This window comes from Barbus barbus (genome assembly GCF_936440315.1).
Source record: "Barbus barbus genome assembly, chromosome: 42".
Lineage (NCBI taxonomy): Eukaryota > Metazoa > Chordata > Actinopteri > Cypriniformes > Cyprinidae > Barbus > Barbus barbus.
In genome coordinates, this window is record NC_136720.1 from 13059387 (window position 1) to 13085465 (window position 26079).

General features: G+C 41.4%; 1 protein-coding gene across 4 annotated transcripts; it reads left to right on the plus strand.

Moving 5' to 3' along the window:
* Positions 1-356: 356 nt before the first annotated feature.
* Positions 357-25454, plus strand: LOC306861350 (cadherin-related family member 5-like). Of its 4 annotated transcripts, XM_079403565.1 has the most exons (16): positions 357-550; positions 6311-6415; positions 7697-7905; positions 13927-13983; positions 14061-14153; positions 14290-14376; positions 14471-14581; positions 14696-14866; positions 15674-15764; positions 15858-15964; positions 16209-16409; positions 16504-16635; positions 18820-18898; positions 19875-20068; positions 20651-20671; positions 22047-25453. In XM_079403565.1, exons 2-16 carry the CDS (start codon positions 6349-6351, stop codon positions 22698-22700), a joined length of 2274 nt encoding a protein of 757 aa, XP_079259691.1. In that variant the 5' UTR covers positions 357-550; positions 6311-6348; the 3' UTR covers positions 22701-25453. The 4 variants fall into 4 exon arrangements, with proteins under 4 accessions (XP_079259691.1, XP_079259693.1, XP_079259692.1 ...); XM_079403567.1 differs by lacking the exon at positions 20651-20671 and having other exon boundaries at positions 392-550; positions 23602-25454; XM_079403566.1 differs by lacking the exon at positions 13927-13983 and having other exon boundaries at positions 402-550.
* The last annotated feature ends 625 nt before the right edge of the window (positions 25455-26079 follow it).

The following is a 26079-nucleotide window of genomic DNA, read 5'->3' on the forward strand; positions in this document are numbered from 1 at the left end:
TCATGATGGTTTTATGAAATGTGACCTGCATGGAGTAATTTTTCATGACATTCAGCCAAATATACAGCAAGGGACAGTTCTTGTGGTCCTTTTGACCCCATAGACAGCTAGTCAGACTGACTGCAAACAGGCCAATGCACCCTCAGTCTGAATTCTAATGACAAACTAGTTGCATTTGCACACCTTGGACTGTATTAGCGTCAGCGCCTGAGCTAATGTTCTCAGTTTAACCTCCCTCTCAGCAGCCAGAGTTATCCTGTCCTGAAAATGCTGCCTAAGCCCTCGCTCTGCTGTGTGTGAGAGCTCTTAATTCCCTCCAGCTAAACGCATTGTGCTCCCGCTCTGTCTCTCTCTCTCTCTCTCTCTCTGAGCAGCCCTGACTTAACTAGCCAGAGAAATCTGTTGCACTGTGGCTACTCACTGTCCCGTGTGGCGCAGGTTTGAGCCCCCCTCAGAGGAGAGACATGTGGCGAAGGACAGGAGCGGCCACCGCAGGAAGTGACAGCAGGATCCCCTGAGCTCAAAAACAAAGGATAACCACCGATCAACGGTGAGGAAATATTGACGATGTTTGGTCTAGTGTGTGATTGTGTTGTTTACACTTCACAGGATATTGACAACTGGTGCTTTCTTGTTATGACTGTAGCGAAAGCTCACTTTCCCAGCATGCCTGGGTTTTGTAAAGCGTGCTCTTCAGACCAGTTTTTGTGATTAAGTGAATGTTTGATGCAAACAAAAGCATAATTTGTTCAGTTGTGGTAATAGACTGCTGTATAGATGTTCAGTGACCTCTTTAGATCGGTCTCAAAACAATCTGATTACAGAAGCATCCAGTCAGCATAGCTTGGGCCTGATCTTATAAAGATGACAGGAATACAGATAAATGGTTTTGTGACTTTGGCGAGAGCATTTCATTTGTCTTTGCTTTTACTTTTAAAGTGATCTGTATCAGAAAGTCTGTCATTTTTCAGTTTACTGACGGGCCCTGCTTCATACTAATTGTTTCATTATGCTTGAGTCTGTGTCCAAAGCTGCTCTAATGAGTCTGATGGTCTCATCTAAGGAGACAGCATGAATCATTGCGCTTCTAAACATACTGGACCTCGCCTGAGTTGCCGGTCTTTCTCTGTAGTGTTTATTAATGTGATTCTGCAGATTTCTGCAGATTTAGCCATAAACCTTTCTGTTACAATTACAGTAAAATAACTGGTAACATGTCATGAACTGATATTATTTTATACATAAACTGGTCCCACTTTATATTAAGTGGCCTTAACGACTATGTACTTACATAAAAAAAATAAGTACAATGTACTTATTGTGTTCATATTATTTTGCAGAACACTTTTGCTGATATTGAGGTGGGATATGGGTAAGGTTAGGGACAGGTTTGGTGGTATGGGTAGGTTTAAGGGTATAGGTTAAGGTGTAAGGGATAGGTCAACAGTGTAATTATAAATGCAATTACAGAAATTAATTACAGATGCAATTACATGCAGGTATTTTTTAAAATATAAGAACAATGTAAAAACATGTATGTACACAATAAGTGCATTGTACTAAATGATTAATTGAAATGTAAGTACATAGTCGTTAAGGCCACTTAATATAAAGTGGGACCCATAAACTAACCTGAACTACTAAAATCCGCTTTGTACCTTACACTCTCAGGTAAAAAAGCTAAAAGGTACCTTATTTATACCCAACTGGGTGCATATTAAGTCCTGTATAACCTGTATGAGTTTCTTTCTTTTGTGGAATATGAAAGAAGATATTTTGAAAAATGTGGGTAACCAAACAGTTGCTTGTCCTTACTAACTTCTATGGTACGGAAGAAATATGGAAGTCATTGGGGACCAGAAACTGTTTGGTTGCACCATGGAACGACTTGAGGGTTAGTAAATGATGACAGAATTTTCCTTTTTGGGTGAACTATCCATTTTAAATGTAAGTATTAGTCACGTTTGATAGGGTTTCACTCCTGAGATAGCTTTTGTGCCATTTTTTTTGGTAGCCTACTTAAAAGCATCATAATACAGATGGCACAGCAGAAGGCCTCATGTGTTAAAGTCTTCAAAATTTGACATCCGGTGAATAATTGCTGAAATAGACAGTGGTAACTAGGCAGAAAAAAAATTAAATGCGTTTGCTTACACTTTATTTTGATAGTCATTGATAGTCATTTATTTGCAACTACATGTCTACTAACTGTCAGAGTAGACTGTAAGGTTAGTTTAGGGTTAGTTAATCGAATAAGTTGACACATACTTGCAAAGTTTATTATAGTCAGTATGTTGTGGACCCATCAAAATAAAGTGTTAGAAGATATTAAGCAGACAGTCTACTAATATGCTAATGACTGCTAGTTTACATGTAGCTGCAAAGTTACTTACTGTTAGTAGAATGTCTAAACTGGACTATCAATATAAAGTGTTACCATGCCTTTTTAGATAATGTAATAATATATTTTAATTATTAATGTGATTTGTGGCACTGTTCTAAAGGTATTGTTAATCAAAGTCTTGTTAAATATGTTATTACAGTAATAACAATAATGATATATGATATATATATTATTGCAATTTAAATTAAATGCATACTATTTGAATATATTTTTAAAATGTAATGACAAAGCTGAATTTTTAGCAGCCATTCTTCTCTAGTCTTCAGTGTCACGTGTTCCTTCAGAAATCATTCTAATATGCTGATTTGTTGCTCGTTTATCATTTGTTACTATCAAAGTTGAAAACCGTTGTGCTGCTTCATACTTTAAGCCAGTGGTCTCAAACTCAATTCCTGGATGGCCACAGCTCTGCAGACTTTAGCTCCAAGCAGCTATAAATAACACCTGCTTGGAGGTTTCTAGCACTCCTGAAGACCTTGATTAGCTGGATCAGGTGTGTTTGATTAGGGTTGGAGCTAAACTGTGCAGAGCTGTGGCCCTCCAGGAATTGAGTTTGAGACCAATGATTTAAGCGATTGTTATTAAATATTGTTGAGAAATATTTTTCAAGCATTTCTATTAGTTATGAATAGAAATCGTACAAAATCGCACTGAAAACAAACTTAGTGTCAGACTTGTGTCCCTGTGTCCTGTGTTTTTCCTCCCTCTTGTTTCCTCATGCCCTTATTTGGTCTTCCTGTTCCTGTCCTCGTTTGGTGTCATTATTAGTTAATTAGTCTCCGTCTGTGTTTAATTACTCCTCACCTGTTTCTGTTCTTCCTCGTTTGATTTCCTAGTGTTCTTAAGCCCTGTGTCTCCTTGTCTCCCATGTCCGGTATTGTTTGTCTTTATCCCCGTGCTCAATGTACTCCTGTGATCGCGTCAATACAAGGAAGGTTTTGATTGTGCTCCTCGACTCCTTGCTCCCCGGGCAGTGTGACAGAATACCGGACCTAAAAAGATGACTGCAGCTGAGGATGCGCTATGGGGTTTGCGGCAGGACAGTCTGAGGTTGGAGCGATATGTGGAGGAGTTTCTCGAGTTCTCTAAACGAGTGAGCTGGAACGCGTCACGTCTCCCCAGCTCACCCCATGCCGAGAACCCCCACATACCTCTCCAACTGCCTACTGCCTGCCCAACTCCTAAACACCCTCCTAAGCTCCACCAGCATCCTCAGCCCCGAGCCACCGTCTGCGGCGAAGTCAAAGCCACCGCCATCTGCGGCGAAGTCAAAGCCGCTGTCATCCGCGAATCTCCCAAGACCGCCGTCCACGGGCAAATTAACGTTGCAGTCCGCGGGAAACTCTAAGCTGCCGTCCGCGGCTCTCCCAAGCCCGCCATCCACGGGGAAGTTAATGCCGCCGTCCGCAGCTCTCCCAAACCCTCCATCCGTGGGGAACTCTACACCGTCGTCCGCAGCTCTCCCAAGCCCGCTGTCCACGGGGAATTTTACGCCACCGTCCGCGGCTCTCTCAAGCCCGCCGTCCACGGGGAATTTTACGCCACCATCCGCGGCTCTCTCAAGCCCGCCGTCCACGGGGAAAGCAACGCCGCCTTCTGCGGCTAGTGTGAATAATAGTGTGCGGCTGTAGTGTGTATAATATTATTTATGAAGTAATTCTAACATTATAGTTCTAAAAACATATTTTTACACAAATTTACAGTAAAATTAGTTGTGTCGTGTTTTCATATAATTTTTTTCATGGATGTAGATAAGCACATTTTACAGTTCAAATTTGAACTTTTCTTTTTCTTTTAAATAACTGTCACTTTTCACAATCTCTTTAACTACACTGGCAATCACCATTGAGGAGTGCACTATATCATCTCTGCAGATGAGTGTTCTCAAGTGTGAGATTAGACTAATCAAATCAAAACAACACAATACAGCGACATCGCTAATTCTACATATACTTCTTCTAAAACTCAGAAGAGCTTTAATTTGGCAAAGTGGTCTCGATCAACACTTGCAGACAAACTCAGACATGCGGAGACATGCATAATAAATAGCTGGCTGCCGTGTGCAGCAAGAATATTAAACCATATTGTGCTGTAATCCCATAATCTTGAGACCTACTTCCTGTTTCGCATTAATTACTCAATTTAATCCCTAATCACATGCAATCCACATACAGTCATCCTGTATCCAAACAATCATTGATTACATCTGGTGTGGAAGCACCACAGTATTTCTGAGTTTCTGAGGTCCCAATTTATATTAGGTGGCCTTAACTACTGTATTTAAATAATTTGATACAATGCACTTGTGTACATTCATGTTTTTACATTGTACTTATATTTAAAAAATACCTGCTTGTAATTCCACCTGTAATTAATTTATGTAATCACATTTATAATTATACTGTTGACCCAACTTTAAACCTACCAATACCACCATATCTGTCCCTAAAAATTAATACAATCAACTAAAGCCAAAATCAAGCTGCTAAACTTAAAATGTATTCAAATTAATCTGTAAACTGTAAATTAAACTATATGCATCAATAATTTTAATGGCTTTGCAATATAAGCATCATAATGTAATGTACAGTAAATACATTATGTATGTATATAGGCTAAATTTCAACACTTACTTTAACACAGTATATAACAGTGGAGTCCCTGGATGGTTTCTTCTTTATTGACCAAGGGGTCCTTGGACTAAAAAAAGCCTGTAATGGTTATAACACTGTTCTCCAAAAAGAAAAAAGAAAAAAAGGGGGTCAGTAAGATTTATTTATTTATTTATTCATTTTGAATTAATGTGTAGTTTTATGTAGCAAAGTGGAATTAATTTAATCAGAAGTGACAGTAAAGACATTATGATTATTATTATGATTATTTATTATTTCAAATAAATGCTGTTTTTTCTTAACTTTCTATTCAACAAAGTATTCCAAAAACTGCTCCACAAAAATATTAAGCAGCACAAGCAACTGTTTTAACTGTTTTTAAATCAGTATATTAGAATAATTTCTAAAGGCTCGTTTGTTACTGAAGACTGAAGTAATGACTGCTGAAAATTCATCTTTGCTATCACAGGAATAAATTATATTTTAAAATATATTACAATAGGACATAATTACAGTTCTGCTTTAAGCACACACATTTCAGAAAATGTTACTTATTTGTTTTCTAGGAAACATGTAAATACCTTATGTACTAATCCTCATGCTGTTATTTCTTTTCTCGCATAGAAAACAGCTACATAAAATATGTGCTTTTAGAGCATGCTGGTTTGAAAAAAGTGGATTAAATAATGACAAATATTTTTGCATGAACTATCCCAACAAAATGATCTATAATTAAACAGTAAATGTGTAATTATCTGTAGTAGCATACAAAATGCGGGGAAAATTTGGTTTAATCTTGCCTGAGCAGACAGCAAAACTTAAGAGGGGAAACAACAGTTCTTAGGCAGCTTTGCAGGTATTATGTGAGGATTTGAAAAAGCTCTTATGTGGAGGGGTGCGCGAAGGTGGAAGGTGAAGGATCAAAAGTGCGGCCTGGAGGTCACGTAACCGACATCACTGCCAGTGCCAGGCCGTTGGCTTGACACTGGCTAAAGACATCATAATAGGTTTTAAGTACTAGGAAAGACCTTGGGGTGAAGACTAAACATGACTAAAGCCCAAGCAGACAAACATTGAGAGGTGAGACTGTATTTAGCGGTTTGATTCGACTCACTTGAGTAACTTGGCTGATGAATTTCAGATGGTGGTGCGACAGTATAAATATGCTTTGTTAATCTTCTGATTTAATTGACCTTTGGTGTGAATAGGAATGTCTGCTCTTTGTGACAGGTAATATGAGCACTCTAAATCCTTCAGAGCAATTGACTGTCAGGGTTTGGCATTTCTTTTACAGCAGGGACAAGGAGACGTGAGCCCAGGGGAATATCAACCATGTTGACACCATGGAGATTGTTCCTCTGCCAGATGGCACTGAACATATTCTATCACATTGCAAAAGGTAAACACCTCTCTGAAATCAGGATCCGCAAAGGCTAATTTTCATGAATCACTGCTCTGTGATGTAGTGGATGGTAACATATGTGCCAGACATGGTTATGAGGTTGTGGAAATGGTAATGAGTCTTTGAATGACTCTCTTCTAGTCACGAGAGTTCTGATTCACTCAGCCTGTCAGAAAGAAAAGTCACAATTCAGATTCAATTGTTTTTTCTTGACAGAAATGAGATGGAGAAAGGGAGAACAAATGGAATCTCTTGAATAAAGCAAACATTAAACTGTGTTCACAACTGATTTTTTACTTTCATTACATGGCAAATGTCAGGATATCCTAATATATAAAATTGTAGGGACTTGATTTTATACATCAGAATTGATTGTGCCCCAAGTGTTATGCAAAGGCCCAAGTTAAGGGCCTCATGATGTGTACTTGCGGCCTTGTGGCTTCCGCTTGCCGTTTTTGAAGTTTATAAGATCGTAGAGCATCCCATTTGATATTTTACATTTGGGAACGGGAGAAGTTAAAAAAATAGGAGGGATTGGTGACATTACCTGGAAAAAGAAAGGCGTTTCAGCTGTGGTACAGGTTGTTACTTACATCTTTATCAAGTATTACAAACTTAAACCACACATGTATTTTCGTGTCACATAATGTGCACAGATTTGCCTAGTTGGCAACCAAAATAAAGAGATTTCAATATGAGCTACATTTCTCATCAAATATCTATATGGAAAGTCTGCATTAATTTTAGAATTTTGTTATGTTGCATCAGCAATTGTTTCAGTATATAATATTAATTTAGTGAATTTAATTTTGTATATTAATATGAGTATTAAATGGAATAGTTAATGGAAGTGTTAACTCTGAATTCTGAGAAAACAAGTCAAAATTGCAAGGTGTAAAATCAGAATTGTGAGGAATTAACTCAGAATTCTAAAAAAAGAATCAGATTTGCAAGCTGTTAATTCCGAATTCAGAGAAAACGAGTCAGAACTGCGAGGTGTTAAGTCCGAAAAAGTATGAACTGTGTGTTGTAAACTCACAACGTCTAAATTCTAAGATGTTAACTCACAACTGCAAGATGTAAACTCAGAATAAAGTCAGAGTTGTGAGAACAACCCTTATGCAGGAATAGTTGGGCGTAATCAAATACATGTTACAATTATCCCTGCTTTCCCCTGCTATTACAAAGGTGCTGTTTTATACATTAGCTTTGCAGTCTGTGATTATGCATGATTTGTGTTGTCCTCATAATCTAATCAGTCTCTCATCTGAACGGCAGCCAGTTTATGCCTTGGTGGTCAAGACATATTTGCCACGGTCCGAGAGAACAGTCCCACTGGAGAGATCATAGCCAACCTCAGTATCAATGGAGACCCTGGAGCTGGTAGCATCCGTCTGTGTCTCACAGGCGAAAATGCCAACTGGTTTTACCTTGAAGGCCGAACAATCCGACTCAACTCGTCGTTTTCAAGGACCTTGGATCGAGAGGTGATTAACACGAGTAGTGGCTGTTAGCATGTGGAGGAAAGCCAGAATAACACTGAAGCATTAGGACTGCCAGCCAACACAGTGGAGGAGTTTTAAGCCATAGTTTGGGGTTTTAAAATGTCTATAAAATACAAATGTTATTAGTTATATAAATTCTGTTTTACCAGATTTGTCGGTTGAAACTGGGGCACAATACCACAAAACTTTACAACGATATGCAAAATGAGCATAAAGCAAGAGACAACATTAAAATACAATCAAAATACATACATTTATTTAATGTCTTGTACATTGTTTTTGTATAAAAATAGTTTTAGTCCTAAAATAGTAGTTCCCTTCCAGGAACTTCGAGCTACGTCCGAAGACGCTATGGGAACGCCATCAGCGTAACCGGCACTCTGAATATTGTATACAACCAGTCTAATGAATGGGCGAGGCGTCACGGGCGGGGGTGACGTCACGACCAGGTATATAAGCACGTGCGGCGGAGCCGGCATCAGCTTTTTGTCATTCAGCAAGCGCTCTGTGTATTGTCAGTCTGATTTGTGTCTTGTGAGTCTTATTTGGTGTTGTCTGTCTTAGAAACCCAAGAGATTATGCCTAAAGCCAAGGCAAAGACTAGGGGCGATCCCAGATCGCGTTTCAGGTTGTGTGTTAGTCCCTGCCCTCGTTACATAACGAGTGGACACACACACAACCTGTGCGTGGTCTGTTTGGGTGCGGAGCATGCGGCATCAGCTCTCGAGGGAGCCGATTGCCTGCACTGTGAGCGGCTCTCGCTGCGCACACTCCGCACCCGGAAGGCTCTCTTCGAGAAGGGAGCCTTCGCGAGCCTCCCACGCGGTGCTGGCCCCGCTGCTGCCGAGGCAGAGCGGCGGCTGCACGCGTGGGGCTCGCAGGCTGATCTGGCTGGCGCGAGTCAGACGGGCATCTCCTCCCGTATCCGCCAGATCTGGCGCCCCGTCTCTCGGTGCGGAAGCGGTTCTCTTTCCCCAGAGACGAGGGCTCGACGCTTCATCTCTCTTCCTCCGAGGAGGTTGATGAGACGAGCGTTGACGAGGTTTCGCCGCCTCCGTCGCTCCAATGTAATAGCGAGCTCTCCAAGCGCGCTGTCGGTCCCGCTTTGCAATCAGAGCGGCGGCTGGGCTCGCGCGGCTCGCATATGGATCATCAGATCCAGCGCGCGCTCTCTGTGCTTGGAAGCGGTTCTCTTCCCCCAGAGAGAGGGCGCGACGCCCCGCCTATCTTCCTCCGAGGAGGTGGATGAGGAAGGCATCGATGAGCTTTGTAAACTCCAGTGTTTTGTACAGACACAAATAGAGCCGGTCCCGCTCTGCTGAGGCAGAGCGGCAGCTGCGCTCGTGGGGCTCGTAGAGAAAAAAGGCTGGTCTGGCTGGCGGGCATATAGAAGAGAAGAGAAAAGAATTATCTTCTCCCGTATCCACCAGATCTGGCGCCCCGTCTCGCGGTTCGGAAGCGGTACTCTTCCCCCCGAGACGAGTGCTTGACGCTGCGTCCTCCGAGGAAGTTGATGTGACGAGCGTTGACGAGGTTTCGCCGCCTCTCTCGCCCCAGTGTGAGGAGCCACAAGAGCCTTCAGTTTCCCCCGATCTCCACCGAGGTGTTGAGATCGCGGGTGGAATCTTTGAGGGCAGATGGTATGCGCGAAATTCAGGTGGCTGCTGGGCGGGCGCAGCCTCCTCCGCATACCAGCTCCTCGCGCAACAGGTCCTGACGGGCGAGCCCCAGGACCGCGGAGGGCGACCCCTACTGGGGTGGAGCGGCTTACACCGCGGCACACGGTGACCGTCTCCCCTCAGGTGCTCTCCGGGGATTTGTCTGTCAACCCTGCAGTTCCAGGGCACAGCAGGTCCCAGCGAGTGTTGCTCTCAGGTTCTTCCGCCTGTGATTTCAGCGGGCCTGAGAAACTCGCCTCAGCCGCCAGATTACGCGTCTCCTGTCGGTGCGCCGCAGCGAGACAGCGGTCTGGCCGCTTCTCTGACACCAGAGGTCAGTCTCGAGAGACTGATTCCCTTAGTAGCTCGTTGGACAGCGAGCTGCCGAATGTGTCTCTCTGGTTCGTTCAGATGTCCTGACGGGCGAGCCCCAGGACCGCGGAGGGCGACCCCTACTGGGGTGGAGCGACTCACACCGCAGCTCACGGTGACCGTCTCCCCTCGGTGCCCTCCGGGGATCTGTCTGCCAACCCTGCAGTTCCAGGGCACAGCAGGTCCCAGCGAGTACTATCCTCAGGTTCTACCGCCTGTGATCTCAGCGGGCCTGAGAGACTCGCCCCAGCCGCCAGACTACGCGTCCCCTGCCGGTACGCTCCAGCAAGACAGCGGTCTGGCCGCTTCTCTAACACCAGAGGTCAGTCTCGAGAGACTGATTCCCTTAGTAGATCGTTTGGCGGCCTGGCAACGGCTGCCGAACGTGTCTCTCTGGGTCCTGCGCACGGTAGAGGCTGGCTATTCCATCCAGTTCGATGGGCCGCCCCCGCGGTTCAACGGGGTCTGCGTGACTACGGTCCGCCCCGAGCAGGCTCTGGTCCTGGAACAGGAAGTCAACACTTTGCTGAAAAAGGAAGCCATAGAGTTGGTTCCACTTCACGAAGTGCACACCGGCTTCTACAGCCGGTACTTCATTGTTCCGAAGAGGGATGGAGGGCTCAGGCCCATACTGGACTTGCGTCTCTTGAACCTCTCAGTCAGACCGCTGAAGTTCAAGATGTTGACGGTCAAGCAGATCGTGTCCCAAATCAGGTCCGAGGACTGGTTTGTCACGATAGACCTCAAAGACGCCTATTTCCATGTGTCCATCATTCCCTCTCACAGGAAGTTCCTGAGGTTCGCTTTCGGGGGCAAAGCGTACCAGTATCGGGTTCTTCCCTTCGGCCTAGCACTCTCACCCCGCACTTTCACCAAGTGTGTGGATGCAGCACTGGTCCCGTTGCGACTGCAAGGCATCCGCATACTAAATTATATCGACGATTGGTTGATTCTTGCTCAGACAGAGCAGTTGGCGGTTCGGCATCGAGATGTCGTTCTCGCCCACATGAAAGATCTGGGGTTAAGACTAAACGCCAAAAAGAGTGTGCTTTCTCCAGCTCAGAGAACCACTTATCTAGGCGTGGTGTGGAATTCGACCACGATGCAGGCTCGTTTGACCCCTGCTCGGATCGAGTCGATCCTCACGGCAGTCAGGAGAGTGCGAGAAGGCCAGCCATTCACTGTCAAGCAGTTTCAGAGGCTGCTTGGGCTCATGGCAGCTGCGTCCAGCGTGATTCCTTCTGGCCTGCTGTACATGAGGCCCCTACAGTGGTGGCTCAAGACCAGGGGGGTCTCCCTGAGGGGAAACTCGCTCCGCGCTGTCAAGGTATCACGGCGCTGCATCCGTGCCTTAGACATGTGGAGGAAACCCTGGTTCTTGTCCCAGGGCCCGGTGCTGGGAGCTCCTTGTCGCCGCGTCTCGCTAGCGACGGACGCTTCCCTCACCGGTTGGGGTGCGGTCATGAGTGGCCACCCTGCCCGCGGTCTGTGGAGTGGTCGCCACCTGACGTGGCATATCAACTGTCTAGAGATCCTAGCTGTGTCCCGTGCTCTCAAGCACTTCCTCCCAGACCTGAGAGATCGCCACGTGCTGGTCCGCACCGACAGCACGGCAGTGGTCTCTTACATCAATCACCAAGGAGGTCTGCGATCGCGCCCCTTGTACAAGCTGGCACACCAGATCCTTGTGTGGTCCCAGGGCAAGCTCCTATCATTGAGAGCTGTGCACATTCCTGGGTATCTCAACATCGGAGCAGACGTCCTGTCGAGACAGGGGCCGAGGCCCGGGGAATGGATGCTTCACCCCCAGGTGGTGAAGCAGATTTGGAAGGTCTTTGGCCAAGCACAGGTGGACCTCTTTGCGACTCGAGAGTCTGCGCAATGTCCCCTTTGGTTCTCTCTAGCTCCTCCAGCGCCTCTGGGACTGGATGCTATGGTACAGACCTGGCCGAGGCTTCGTCTGTACGCCTTCCCCCCGATCGCTCTGCTCCCGGGAGTTTTGGCGAGAGTGCGCCGGGACGCGGTAAGCCTACTGTTAGTAGCGCCGTTCTGGCCGGGCCGAGTATGGTTCTCGGATCTGATTTCCCTCCTCGACGGCACCCCGTGGCCGGTACCGATCAGGAGCGATCTCCTCTCACAGGCCGGGGGCACCCTTGTGCACCCCCGCCCGGAGTGCTGGAGGCTGTGGGTGTGGCCCCTGAGGGGGCACAACTCATAGCTTCCGGTCTGTCAACCGAGGTTGTCGAGACCATCCTCCAATCCAGAGCTCCCTCTACGAGGAAACTGTACGCCTTGAAGTGGAAACTCTTCACTTCATGGTGCGGAGACCGCCAGCTCGACCCAGTCAACTGCCCGATCCGCGCAGTTCTGGAGTTCCTGCAGGCCCGCTTCTCCGCAGGGTTAACCCACTCCACTATTAAGGTCTACGTGGCAGCTATCTCGTCGTACCACGCCCTTATCAGTGGTCAGTCAGTGGGCAGACACCCCCTGGTTACACGTTTCCTCCGCGGTGCGCTGAGGCCGCCTGTACGGCCCCGTGTCCCCACGTGGGACCTGGCGGTGGTACTAGAGGCTATGGGCAGAGCACCCTTTGAGCCTCTCGGGGAGATAACTGATAGACTCCTCACGATCAAGACCGTCTTCCTGCTGGCTATCACCTCTCTGAGGAGGGTGAGTGACCTCCAGGCCCTATCTGTGGCCCCTTCGCATATCGACTTTGCGCCCGGTTCGGCGAAAGTCTTCCTCTACCCCCGTGCGGGGTACATACCGAAGGTTCTGACGGTCGTACCACAGCCGGTCGTACTCCAGGCCTTCTGTCCTCCTCCCTTCAGGGAGCCCGACCAGGAAAGGCACAACTGTGTGTGTCCAGTGCGAGCACTGGACGCATACATCCACAGAGCTGCCCTGTGGAGAAAAACGGACCAATTGCTCGTGTGCTTTGGTCCACCTAAGAGGGGTCTTCCAGCTTCGAAGCCCACTCTTAGCAGGTGGATAGTGGATGCCATCAATCTGGCGTACGAGACCTCTGACCTTCCCCCGCCGTTGGGAGTCAGAGCACACTCGACCCGAGGTGTGGCGGCCTCCAAGGCCTTCTGGGCAGGTGTCTCCATGCAAGACATCTGCAACGCTGCTGGGTGGTCCACGCCCCTGACATTCGCCAGGTTTTACAACCTCGACATCAGAGCCACTCCAGGCTCCTCCGTCCTTTCAGCCTGACACTAGGCAGGGACTTGTCAGTCTGGCAGCGTTGGTATTGCGTTCCCATAGCGTCTTCGGACGTAGCTCGAAGTTCCTGGAAGGGAACGTACCAGGTTACGTATGTAACCCAGGTTCCCTGAAGGGAACGAGAGCTACGTCCCGAGCCACACTTCCGGCATCCCTGCCAGCGCTTGCTTCATGACTTGAAGCTGATGCCGGCTCCGCCGCACGTGCTTATATACCTGGTCGTGACGTCACCCCGCCCGTGACGCCTCGCCCATTCATTAGACTGGTTGTATACAATATTCAGAGTGCCGGTTACGCTGATGGCGTTCCCATAGCGTCTTCGGACGTAGCTCTCGTTCCCTTCAGGGAACCTGGGTTACATACGTAACCTGGTACGTTTTTTGGGTAACACTTTAGCATAGGGACCAATTCTCCCTATTAACTAGTTGCTTATTAACATGCCTATTTTTAACATTTTGGCTGTTTATTAGTATTTATAAAACATATATTGTGCATGACCATATTCTACATCCCTAATCCTACCCAATACCTAAACTTGACAACTACTTTACCAACTATTAAGAAGCAACAAATTAGGAGTTTATTGAGGCAAAAGTCATTGTTAATGGTTTGTTAACAGCGAGAATTGGACCTTAAAATAAAGTCTGATCATTTTTTGTTTTGTAATTTTTGTTTTGAGTGATAAAAAAAAGATTAGATGAATATTAACTTCTCGATGCAACCTATTTATTTCTGTGGTAATTTACAGGTGCTGGGATCAGTTCTGATAGCTACTTTGACATGTTATGAAGATGATATAATTAGGGTATGTTATAAAAATGCATTGCAAAAATAATGGTATTTAATACTGGAGTGCATTTAACACACAGTATCTTATTTCAGAGTCGATATCGAATTATGGTGGAAATATTGAATGAAAACGACAACATGCCATATTTCCTTGAGGACACCATTCAACCACGATATATAAGTGAGGTAAACTCTGGTCCATTTTTACTCCAGATTTTACTCAGTGAATTATTTCGGAATTAAATTCCTGTTTGAAAGTAACCTTTTACTGATCATTTTACATGTGTGATTATTTTAATGAATCCTGGCTCTCTTCCCACAGTTGCTGACTGTAAACTCAATGGTGTTCACAGTAAAAGCTAGAGACGGCGATGGAGACACAATCACTTATATGACCGACAAATCTACAGTGAGTGACGCCTTCGATAAAAGAAAAAAACAATTTCTGCAGCTGACTGACTACTCCTCAAACCAGCACTTTACTGTGTGTCTCTCTAATTCAGGCTGATGCCAGCTATTTTAGGATTGATCTGCCCAACAGCGGGATGGTGATCCTGGATAAACCGTTGGACTATGAGACTAAAACCCAGCTGCAGGTGGTCATATTTGCTGTGGTATGTAGTTTATGTTATTCACATATGTGCTGACTGGCAATCACAAAACATTGATGTGCTGGAAAGGAATCATAATTAAGAGAAAACAGTTTGAACTGCTATTTAAATCAACAGGAAACGGCCACAAAAGAAAAGTACAGCACAACAGCTACAGTCACTGTGAATGTTCTAGACGGTGATGACCAGTATCCTCAGTTTCAGCCATGTGCACCTGTTTATGAAGATGGAGATCATAATATCTGCACCAACCCTGTGTACAGTGTTAACATTACAGACACAGATGAGGTATGTGGTAACATTTTAGTGTAAAGGTGATTAATTTAGCTGAAATGAACTCATATACAGTAGATTACTGTTCAAAAGTTTGAAGTCAGTACATTTTTTAAAATAATTTTATATTTTTATTCTGCAGGGAGGGATTAACTGATCCAAAGTGACAGTAAAGACATTTATAATCTTACAAAAATATATAAATAAATAAATATAATGTTTCAAATAAATGCTGTTCTTTTGAACTTTGTATTCATTAAAGATTCCTGAAGAAAAAAATCTATCACCATTTCCTCAAAAATATTAAGCACAATGATAATAATAACAAATGTTTCCTGAATAGCAAATCAGAAGATTAGAATGATTTCTAAAGGATCATGTGACACTGAACACTGGAGTAATGACTGCTAAAAATTCAGTGTTGCCATCACAGGAATAAATTACATTCTAAAGTATATTAAATACAAAACAATTATTTTAAATCGTAATGGTATTACTGTTTGCACTGTATAATATATAATAAAATATAAAAAAATATATAATAGATGCAGCCTGATGAGCAAAAGAGACTTCTTTCAAAAACATAAAAAAATCTTACCAACCTCAACATTTTGAACATTTGTGTATATGGAAGGCAGATAAAATAATACAATTATAAATATGAAAACTACAGTAGCCACATTAGCTGTCTGCAAAGTATTTGCCAAAATTAAATTAGATTTTTATTTCACAGCAATTTAATGTTTCATTTAAAAAAAGTGAAGCTGTGAAGCTTGTGTCTTCACCTGTATGGTTAAAAATAAAATGCTCTTTATGATCTAGGATGCTGTGCTCTATTTTTCTCCTGGGCCCATTCATGCTGAAGATGGAGACAAAGACATACTGACTCCTCTATTCTACAGTATTCTGTCAGGTGAGTTTACTGTACGTTGCATTGATTTATAGACTATTTAATCCTTTAAATCTCCATTGTAGTTTTTTAATAATATTCAAAATGACTTTATAGGTAATGAAAATGGCAGATTTACAATCGACTCTAAAACAGGAGAAATCTCTCTCAAGCAACGTGTGGAAAACAGACTCCTCACATCTTCATTCAGGCTCCGCATAATGGTATGATGAGATAATGTCTATGTTTATGAACAACAACGTGATGGCTGATTTACCACGCTGATCTGCTGTATAGTGTTGACAAGGACACAGTATGGAAGTACTTCAGCTGCCATATTTCAGACCATAATGCTAGGCAATATAAAGACAATAAAAAGAAATTGCATTGAACATAAATGTGTGGGTTGTGTGACACAGCAACGACATCAAAGTTCTCATCATAATTGCCCTTTGCAAACTCCGACAGGCTGCGCAGGTGAACGACCCAAAGAAATATTCGGTGGCGACGGCACTGGTGCATGTAGTGTCAGAGAACCGATTTCCTCCATTCTTCAACAAGACCGTCTACAAAGGATTTCTCATTGAGAGCTCCAGCCCTGCCACACTGGTCACTACCTACGGGAACCAAGTCCTGGTAGTCCAGGCCATCGACAGGGACTTCAGAGATGTAGAGTGAAAATATTTCCTTTATAGGAAACATTTTAAAAATGCTTGCAAACATTAATTTAGAGCATTTTCTCTCTTTTTTTGTTCTTTTGCAGGGAATAAACCCAAAAATCCATTACACGATGCAGCCCTTGACAGGTAGCAATAAACTGTACCACATTACCCAGGATGGCATTGTGATTGCGAAAACGGACCAACTCAGAGCATTTGACCGACACATCCTTGAGGTGACAATTATGATATGATCTACATCAGGGTTCGGGAACCTTTTTTAACAAAGAGCCAACTTAAATGCCTCTGATTGGAAATCAACAGATATGTCTGTGATTGACTACACTGCTCAATGCTGCAAAAATACATTGTTAAATAGAAACCTTGATGCAATCTCAGTCAGCGGACACAACTACTCACTAGAGTGCTATGCTATTATTTCAGCTTCAACTGAGGGTGTTAGTACCTCTGTAAAACCAGGCCTGGTTTACAAAGTGTGTAGGCACAGAGCAAATGGATTTTTGTATAGGTAATTCATCTAAATTGTTCTAGGTTGAACAATCTTGTATTGGTGATCTAGTCTATTTCAGTTAGGTATTTCAGTTATAATACGGGTTGTTATTGCTTTGGTGAATGTCTGTTTGTCACACTGCTTCACAACTGAAGCATCAGAAACTTCAAGTTCTTCACGGGAACTGCATTTAGGGTATGCAGCCTGTGAAATCCTAAGCACAGATTCACTGAATGAAGCTTCACGCGGAATCTTCAATCGGCACAGAATTTACCTGTAGTTACAAACACACTGAGCTTGAGAAAGAATTCAACTGATATATGAGACTGAAGGCGCAAATCTTTAGAACGTGCATCATTGAGACATCACTGAGACTGACTGTGTGTGTAGGCACGCAGAAGACCAAAATTCTTGTCCGTGTTCCACACAGAATGCATCCTGTCAGTAGCGGATTCAGTTCTCTTTTACGGCTTATTGCGCTTTTAAAGGAACACTCCACTTTTTAAAAAATAGGCTCATTTTAAAACTCCCCTAGAGTTAAACAGTTGAGTTTTACCATTTTTGAATCCATTTTACCGATCTCAGGGTCTGGTGGTAGCACTTTTAGCTTAGCTAAGCATAGATCATTGAATCGGATTAGACCATTAGCAAATAGTTTAGATAATTTTCCTATTTAAAGCTTGACTCTTCTGTAGTTACATCGTGTACTAAGACCGACGGAAAATGAAAAGTTGTGATTTTCTTGGCCGATATGGCTAGGACCTATACTCTCATACCTAGCTGGGGACTACTTTCAGGCGCTGCGTCATATCATTGCGCCTGCTGCACCCATGGTACGGCAGCAAAGTTCCTTGATTATTACGCCAGAATGTATTCCCAAGCAGGTCGGACAAATATCGTGGCCATCGTCAGGTAGAAGAGTATTAGGGCACAGCTTACATGTTATTGCGAATGCAGTAGCAATAGAACCGTGAGCCATGGCCACCGCAATAACAGGGCAAAACGAGATACAAAAAATGTACACTTGACAACTGGCCGTCGGATTGCACCGAGGAGCTCAACGTATCGGAAACTGCTTGGAAAATAGCAGGGAATTATTGATCTATCAGCATTGAAAAACACTAGCCACCGGATAGACCCGAGAAGCACTTGGTGTTTCACAAAATCATTATTTAGAGATAAGGTTAGCGGGGAAACGCCAACATATAAGGGTGGCGAAACACAGCCTCCGGATAGCACCGAGAAGCACAAGTTGTTTTACAGAATCCGTCTATAAAGTGATAAAAGCGGGGGACCGTCACTGTACCAACAAAAAAACACTAGCCACCGGATAGCACCGAACGGCACAAAGTGTTTCAAAATTTTATGTAAGAGAACAGAAAAATTCTAAAAGCTCAGCGGGGAACCGTCAGTAATTGATCGGTAACACTGGCCACCGGATAGAACCGAGAAGCGCCAAGTGTTATCAATATATCAACAATATATCCAATAAAGCAAACAAACTCACAAATTCAGTCGACAATCCGTTCCAAAAAAACTCCTAAGAAAATCGCGAAAATCATTTGAATCACAGACAAGCGAGAAAGCGAAAGAGACCGAAGGCTGAGCTAGTGTGTCTATTATACTCGAGGCTCAGCCTACGTCACCACGTGACCTTTTTGGTTTATTATCTCAACCTATCGAGCTGGCGCTGCTATAATCCACTAGTGCTTAAGCACCGCCTCTGGCGGTCAGGAGGAATGAAACAGAACTATTTTTAATGGATTATTTCTTGGTAAAGGGTGAGAGAGCTAGTGTGGCTCATGAGCCATTGGTTCCCGACCACTGATCTACATGATATGCCTTATAGCAATACATATTTGTCATAACATCGCTGATGATGTGATGCTTTTTTTTTTTTAAATCAAAGGTGATTGCAACAGATGAAGAGTCAGGTGAAACAGCCCATGCTTCAGTGGATATTGAAGTGCTGCAGAGGGGACAACCAGGTAAATGCACTTAAGTACATTAATTGTGTTAATCTTGAGATTTCAAGATTATCAAGATTGTGTAACTACAGTTAACTCTCCATTGTATTAATTATATTTTATCAGTGAAATATATATATTTTTCTTACATTAAATTGATAAAATAAATGTAAAGAGTTAACCTTTAAAAATATAATAATGTAAAATTAAATATAAGTTTATTTTATGAATATTGATATATTATTATTGATACAACACCTATAAATTAACATGACAAACGACTTCTTTTTTTTCTTTTTTTAAGGAAAAAGTTTTCTATTGGAAATAAAATAGTAAAATAAAATAAAATATTGCAATATAGAAAATCTGTATCACAAAAATGGCTTCTTTAATTCAGTTCATATTTCTTGAATTTTGATACATTATTGATTAAACTCCTATAACCTGAAATTGCACAAATCATTATCATTTATCCATATTGCTCTTAAAAGTTAAGTTTATCTTCATTGTTAGATTCAGTTAATGCATCTGTGCCATTTCTGTTGGTTGTTTAGAAAACAAACATAAATTTTTTTTTTTAAATGATGACTTCTCAAAGATGCATAGAAAAAAAAATCCAAATGTAGAAGAAAGGTTTCTAAGGTTCTTCAGTATGTGTCATTCAGGTGAGAAGTAAAATAATATTTTGCCATGCATAGCAACACTGTCCCATAGAGGGTCAAACCAAATATGGAGAATAGTTTACACAGATCATTCGTCTGGTTAATTTGATTATTCATGGTTGATTTAAGAGGCATGAATAAGGTGTTAAATTAGATTTAGCCTTATTGTATTCCCATTAACCTCTGTGCTGCTCCAGCTCCTCACTACCCTACATTTGGCAGTTATTCAAAGCCAAACAAAGTGATAAATCTCTTGGTAAGACAAAGAACCGACCACTAAAAAGTCTTTGTGAGTGATTTGTAAAAATAATTTCCACCTCTAAACTCTCGGACAGTTCCCAGAAGTCCATTTGGTGAGGAACGTCTGTTTGGAGATATAAACGCAGGGATGGCTGGTGGCATCGCTGTCCTTGTTCTGATAGTGGCTGTGACAGTACTATTTCTCTTCATCTGGCTGGCTAAGAGACGGAGAGAGACACGGGATCCAGCAGACAGGGGTGCAGTAGCTCTTGGGAAACACCCAAATGTGGTAAGAGCTACTATATTTTATCAGTCATACCAAGTTGTACCCTTTACTCCCTTTGTGCATAAAGTACATCCATGGAAACCCAGCTGCAAAGAGGAGATGCTAAATTTGCCACTAAGACATTTGGCTATTTTGACTGAACTGGGCACTATGATAATCTCCCATTTTTTATTAATCTACAAGTGGCTTGTCTCGTCTTCCCTGTACTATGTCTAGTAGTACGAAAGGAACTAAAAGCAACACCAGCTGAGCTCACATCCTCTCTGAGCATATCCTATACAATCCCAGAAATTTAATCAATGCCTTTTTTAAAAATAGCAAGAGCAATATAGAACACATGCACATGTGCAATAAATTGTCCCACTGCTTTAGTGTATGATGACCAATGACCATATCTACAGATGTTCAAGCAAGACTTTTGCGCTAAACAAGGAAATAGCACATAATAAATAAACTCTTTTGATTGGAGGAAGATTACTGTATCATCAAGAAAAAACAGAAAAGCATCATTTTACAGATATTTTAGAAACAGCTCCTGCCCTTGTCGTTTTCCCCTCACATTCCTTTTTAATTCCTCTTATGTAGAGCTTAAGATGGTTTCAGCAGGTAAGTACTTGACATTAAGTAGCTAGACGTGTTCTGCAGTGTCACTGTCCCTTGTGAAGGTGAGATGTATTTTGTATCTGAAAGCCGTATACTACTGATAGGCTGGTTTAAATGGGGTTGTCGGTGTTACGGTTTATCATAAACATGGTGCACCATTTAAGCTGGTCAGTATACGAAGCACAGCTCCTTGTGTTTGATGGTTTGATGTTTCACTGTGTATTTGATTGGTCTGTGGCTGTTTTCATGTAGATAGGCGTTTTGTATTATGTATGTGTATTTTGTGTTACATATTTAAGTTTAATAAACACTGTTGAAAATGTAGCAATTGTTAATGGTGTTTATCGATTGTTTATTGACTCTTGAGAGATGAGACAAAATGCCACACTTTTACCTGCCATTAGTTAACAGTGAAGACAATCACTATGTTCTGTACCATTTCATTTACTGTTTACTTGATCGCTAATATAAAATAAGCTTTATATTTTATTTAATTTTATTTTAAATTATTGTGATTCTATCTTTTCTCACAATCATGAAATATCACATCCATCGGAAAAATTGTGTCTAAAAAATAGAATAATTTTTAGATAATTTCATTCATTTTGAGGAGGTCCTGCTGGTAACTAGCAACACCAATTAACACATGCATGGTTTAATACAGCATGACGGTAGCAACAGTTCAATAGATATAACTGAAAATCTGATATTGTCCTATGTAGGTCTATATTATATTTTTAATAATAGTTTAATGCTATGTTTGCAAACATCTATTATAAATATTTGACATAACAGTTCATATAATTTTTCTGTCTGACATTGTGCATTACAGCTAGAAAAAAAGAAAACATTTTAAAATCAGCCAATATTCAAATTATTAAGGTCTTCTCTTTCCATATTCTAAGGCCATACAGGCTAAATTTAATTTAATTGTATAGTATAATTTATTTTAAGAATAGTAGTCAACATTTGAAGTGGATCAAAACCTTTCATCAAAGTTGTCCTAAAACCTAAAGCCAAAATGTGTTCTTGTCTTAGGACAACTTTGATTAAAGGTTTTAATCCACTTCAAATGTTGACTACTGTATTTGACATAACAGTTAATATTTTGTTCTAATGTTTACATTACAGCTAGAAAAAAAAAAAAAAAAATATATATATATATATATATGAGATATATATGAGAAAATAAGCAGGACATTGCACCAAACACATTGACCCCAAATAATTCCACAAACAGTTTTGTCCCATGTCTCAAGAATCAGCTACACACATAACTGCTCTATAATCAGCGCTGGACCTCAGCAGTGGATTTGACCTGTGAATATGTCACGGTTGTTGGAGGCGACCCTAAATGCCCTTTCTCCGTGGTCAACAGGTCAATTCAGGACGTCCCATATCACTCATAGAGGACGCCTCCTACCACAACGAGGCATTCATTGACCATGAATACCCCAGTGATTTGTACACCAAAACAGATGACATGCTTCCTGCATCAATCAGGGCATATGAGTCTGAAAGGCCTATGGCACTGCAAGACATGCTGCCCATCCTGGTGCTTCCAGAAATAATACCCACAAACACCTCATCTTCAGCTCTGACCAATGGGAAAGCATTTGTAAAATCAGTCTCTTTTAAAGACGACGTAGGAGCAGCGGAGGAGACTCTGCCCAAAAATGAAGGACAAATTGTAGTTGTATGTAATCAAATAGAAACCAGAGCGGATATTTTGATGCCTGTCATGCAGCAGGATACTTTTGCTATAGCTACAGCAGAAAATCCTGCAGAAAAGGTTGACGTTTGTTGTCCAAATACTGCTGTAAGACCCAGAGAGGGTCATGCTAATGAGGATAATGAAGATGATCCATACAAGATCATGGCCTCTGTTATTTGCAGCAGTGATGAAGAGACGGGGGACGATGAGCCAAATGATTTAAGGCACTATTACAAACATGGGCAAAACCAGTTTACAATCGACCACATGAAGGCCATCGGATTACAAATCGAGGATTCGGATGAATCGCAAGCCTAATTCGGCAAGCTCATTTGAACAAGTCACTTTCATGAAAAGCCAAATCCTTACAAGTTTATACAAAGGGAAAATAGCACAAAAAACAAAACAAAACAAAAAAACAGGCTCATTAAATAGGACATACATATGTATTATCAAACTCTACAGTTGGTTGAGCATACCTGCTTTTTAATTTTTGGGTTATATTCCATGTGTTGAACTGGTACAGAAATACACAGAAAAATACAGTGCACATGATCAGCCTTAATTAAGAATCAGTTTAAATGACGTTTTGATGACTGTGTCTTTGAAAAATTTTGATCTTAGTCTGTTTTTGAATATTACATCCACCTCTAATGTATTTTTAAGATATTCTGACTGAAATTGAGGTCAAACCTTGAAAATTAAGTGTGTATTGTAACTAAATGTTTTTTTGTTTTTTTTTTAGATAATGTTCTGATTATTGATGTCTGCTGCGTAAAAATACACAAAAAGTTTAAATAAACTGTAATTACCCATTTAGTATTTAAATAATAAATACCAGTTGGAGAACACAATACTCTGTGCCAAAACTGATGCATTGCCATGTTTTACTTAAACAAAAGCTAAATGCTGAATAGTCTGCTGCAACATATTGCATTTGTTGTTTGAATTTATGACATATAATATGATGGAGATGATATTCAGGAGTTCTGAAGATCCTGTGAAATGGCTCTATACATTACTCTGGAGCTAAAGTGTAAAATTTCAGAGCATTGTCTCTTGTCAAAACACCTTGGATTATACACAGTAGAGTCTTTGTCGAGGTAAAACTGCTTAAAAGCTTCAAATTGTTTTGACATGGGTGTAAAGTTCATCTTTTACTTGAATATAATATAATAGCTGCCTGTAAAGCTCTGATGTGTCATTTCTCTGTTTGCAGGAGGCATCATCACCCATCTCTCCTCGCCATGCGTTGTAGGACTAAAGCAACAGCATCACAATCATATTTGAGAAAACTCTATTTCTATAGGCACATGCAGTCAAGATATCTGTGCCAGGACCAGGAAAAGTCTTATGCTCACCAAGGCTGCATTTATTTGATCAAAAACAGTAAAAACAGTAATGTGGTGTAATGTTACTGTTTTATATTTTATTGAATTTTAAAATGTAATTTATTCCTGCAATGGCAAAGCTGACTTTTCAGCAGCCATTAATCCAGTGGCACATAATCCTTCAGAAATAATTACAATGTGTTGATTTGGTGCTAAAGAAACCTTTCTTATTATTATCAATTTTGAAAACAGTTGTGTTGCTTAATAATTTTGTGGAACTTTTTTAGGATTTCAGAAATCTTTTCTGACATTGTAAATATCTTAACTAATTTGTAATGTTAGTTTTTCCTCTAATAGTAAATCCTGCCATATCATAAATCATAATACTATGTATCACAGTGCTTGATGGTAGCATATATTGTTTGTGTTATGTCACTTGTCATAAGGTGTCTCTGTAATGTAACATTTTTTTTTTTTTTTTAAACACAGAGCAGAAATATATACATCAATTAAAACTTGTAAATGTTGGGTTCACCAAAAAAAAGAACAACACCCTTTTGTTGTTCCAAAGTTGTATGACATTTTTTCTGGGCAATGTTCATGCTGCTCTCTTCTATACAAATGAAAGTGGATCAGGAGCACCTAATTATGCACTGTATTCCAAGTCTTCTGGAGCCATATGATTGTTCTCTGTGTTAAACAGAACTGGGCTATTTGAAATGTGCTGCACACTGAAATGTGCTATTTGGTGAAAATCTTGCCTTTAAAATCTCAACAACAGAATCAATTTTTATAGCTGGGATTTGTGCTGTTTTATGAAGTTTGATCACAAGAGGGCGCCATTAGACCATTTTCCTTCTGTTACAGCATATTTGTTGCTGCGGAGTGAAGTAAAAGTTTGACACTCAAAATTGTCACATTGGACAGTGGCAACATGATGGATGTCCGGAAACGTGCTATTAATCATGGTTGTGGCTAGAATGGATACAGCTATGGTCGGAAAATAACAAATAAGTAAATTAGCTACGTATCACATTCTGTTTTATTAACCTACCCCAACTCTAAACCTTAACCTACCCCTTACAGTAATCCAAATACAGTAATTGTTGTTCAGGCTATATTGATGTGCGCATGCCCAGGAAGCCCAGGTGGCCCTAGCTGTATCCCTTCAAGCCTCAACCACTACACAAATGCATGCTTGTACTTCAAATCCTCAAAAAGCAATTTCTTAAAAAGTACGAAGTTCTCGCAATCTACTATTTGAAAAATATGTTAAAATAATGCAAATACATAAAAAGGCATTTGAAATTTGTGGCCTTCTAAAAGCTTTTCGTTTAGGACCACACACACAGTAATAACAGATGATAACATAAATGGATGAAAGCCCCCTGATAGCACACGTACTGTACATCACGTCTGCCTTTACATCTGCAAGACATCTTTTTTAGAGTGTTTGCTCACCTGCAATACGTCTATCGGACGTTTCCTATCAGATGTCAAATAGACGTTAAGAACATGTCTTTAAAATGTTTATGATTTAGAATGTATGTAAAACTGACATCTCATAGGCGTCTATCAGATGTTTGTACACAGCAGATGATGAAACGATCTTTAATAGACATCTTACAGACGTAGGTCTACTTGTGCTACAAAAGTCCTATTTTTATTTTATAAGGTTTATAAACCAACTTTGATGGTTTCAAATTAATGTGTTGACACTTAATAAACACAAAAACGATGCAAAACACATCTTTGTGTTTTTTAGTTGGACAAATGTTTGAACATTTGAATGGAAGTGTACATGTGATGCTTGTTGAAATAACCGTGTTGACCACTAGAGGAAACTAGTAGTACATATATTTAATTTCGATTACACTTATGAAAAGTGTATATCACAGTTAAGTATTGAATTAGTGCAAAACATAGTTTAGCTCTAAGATGTGTGTGTGTGTGTGTGTGTGTGCGCATGTTTTTCTATCCCGGTGGGGACTGATACACTCACCAACTCATGGGGACTTGATTTAGGTCCCCATTGGGAAACAAGTATAAATCATACAGCATTATTTTTTATTTTTTTTGGAGAATATAAAAATGCAGAAAGTTTTCTGTGAGGGGTAGGTAGGTTTAGGTGTAGGGTGGTAGAATATATATACAGTAGTTTAAAAACCATTACATATGGAGAGTCCCCACAAAGATAGTAAACCAGACATGTTTGTGTGTGTGTGTGTGTGTGTTGTATATTGAGACAGTTCCTCGAGGTTGCATCGTTAGTTTGTTCTGCTCAGCTGACCATGGTTGCTTGACCTTATACTCTCATACGATAACATACAGTCACTTCGATGCTCACTTTCCTTGTAATATGTATA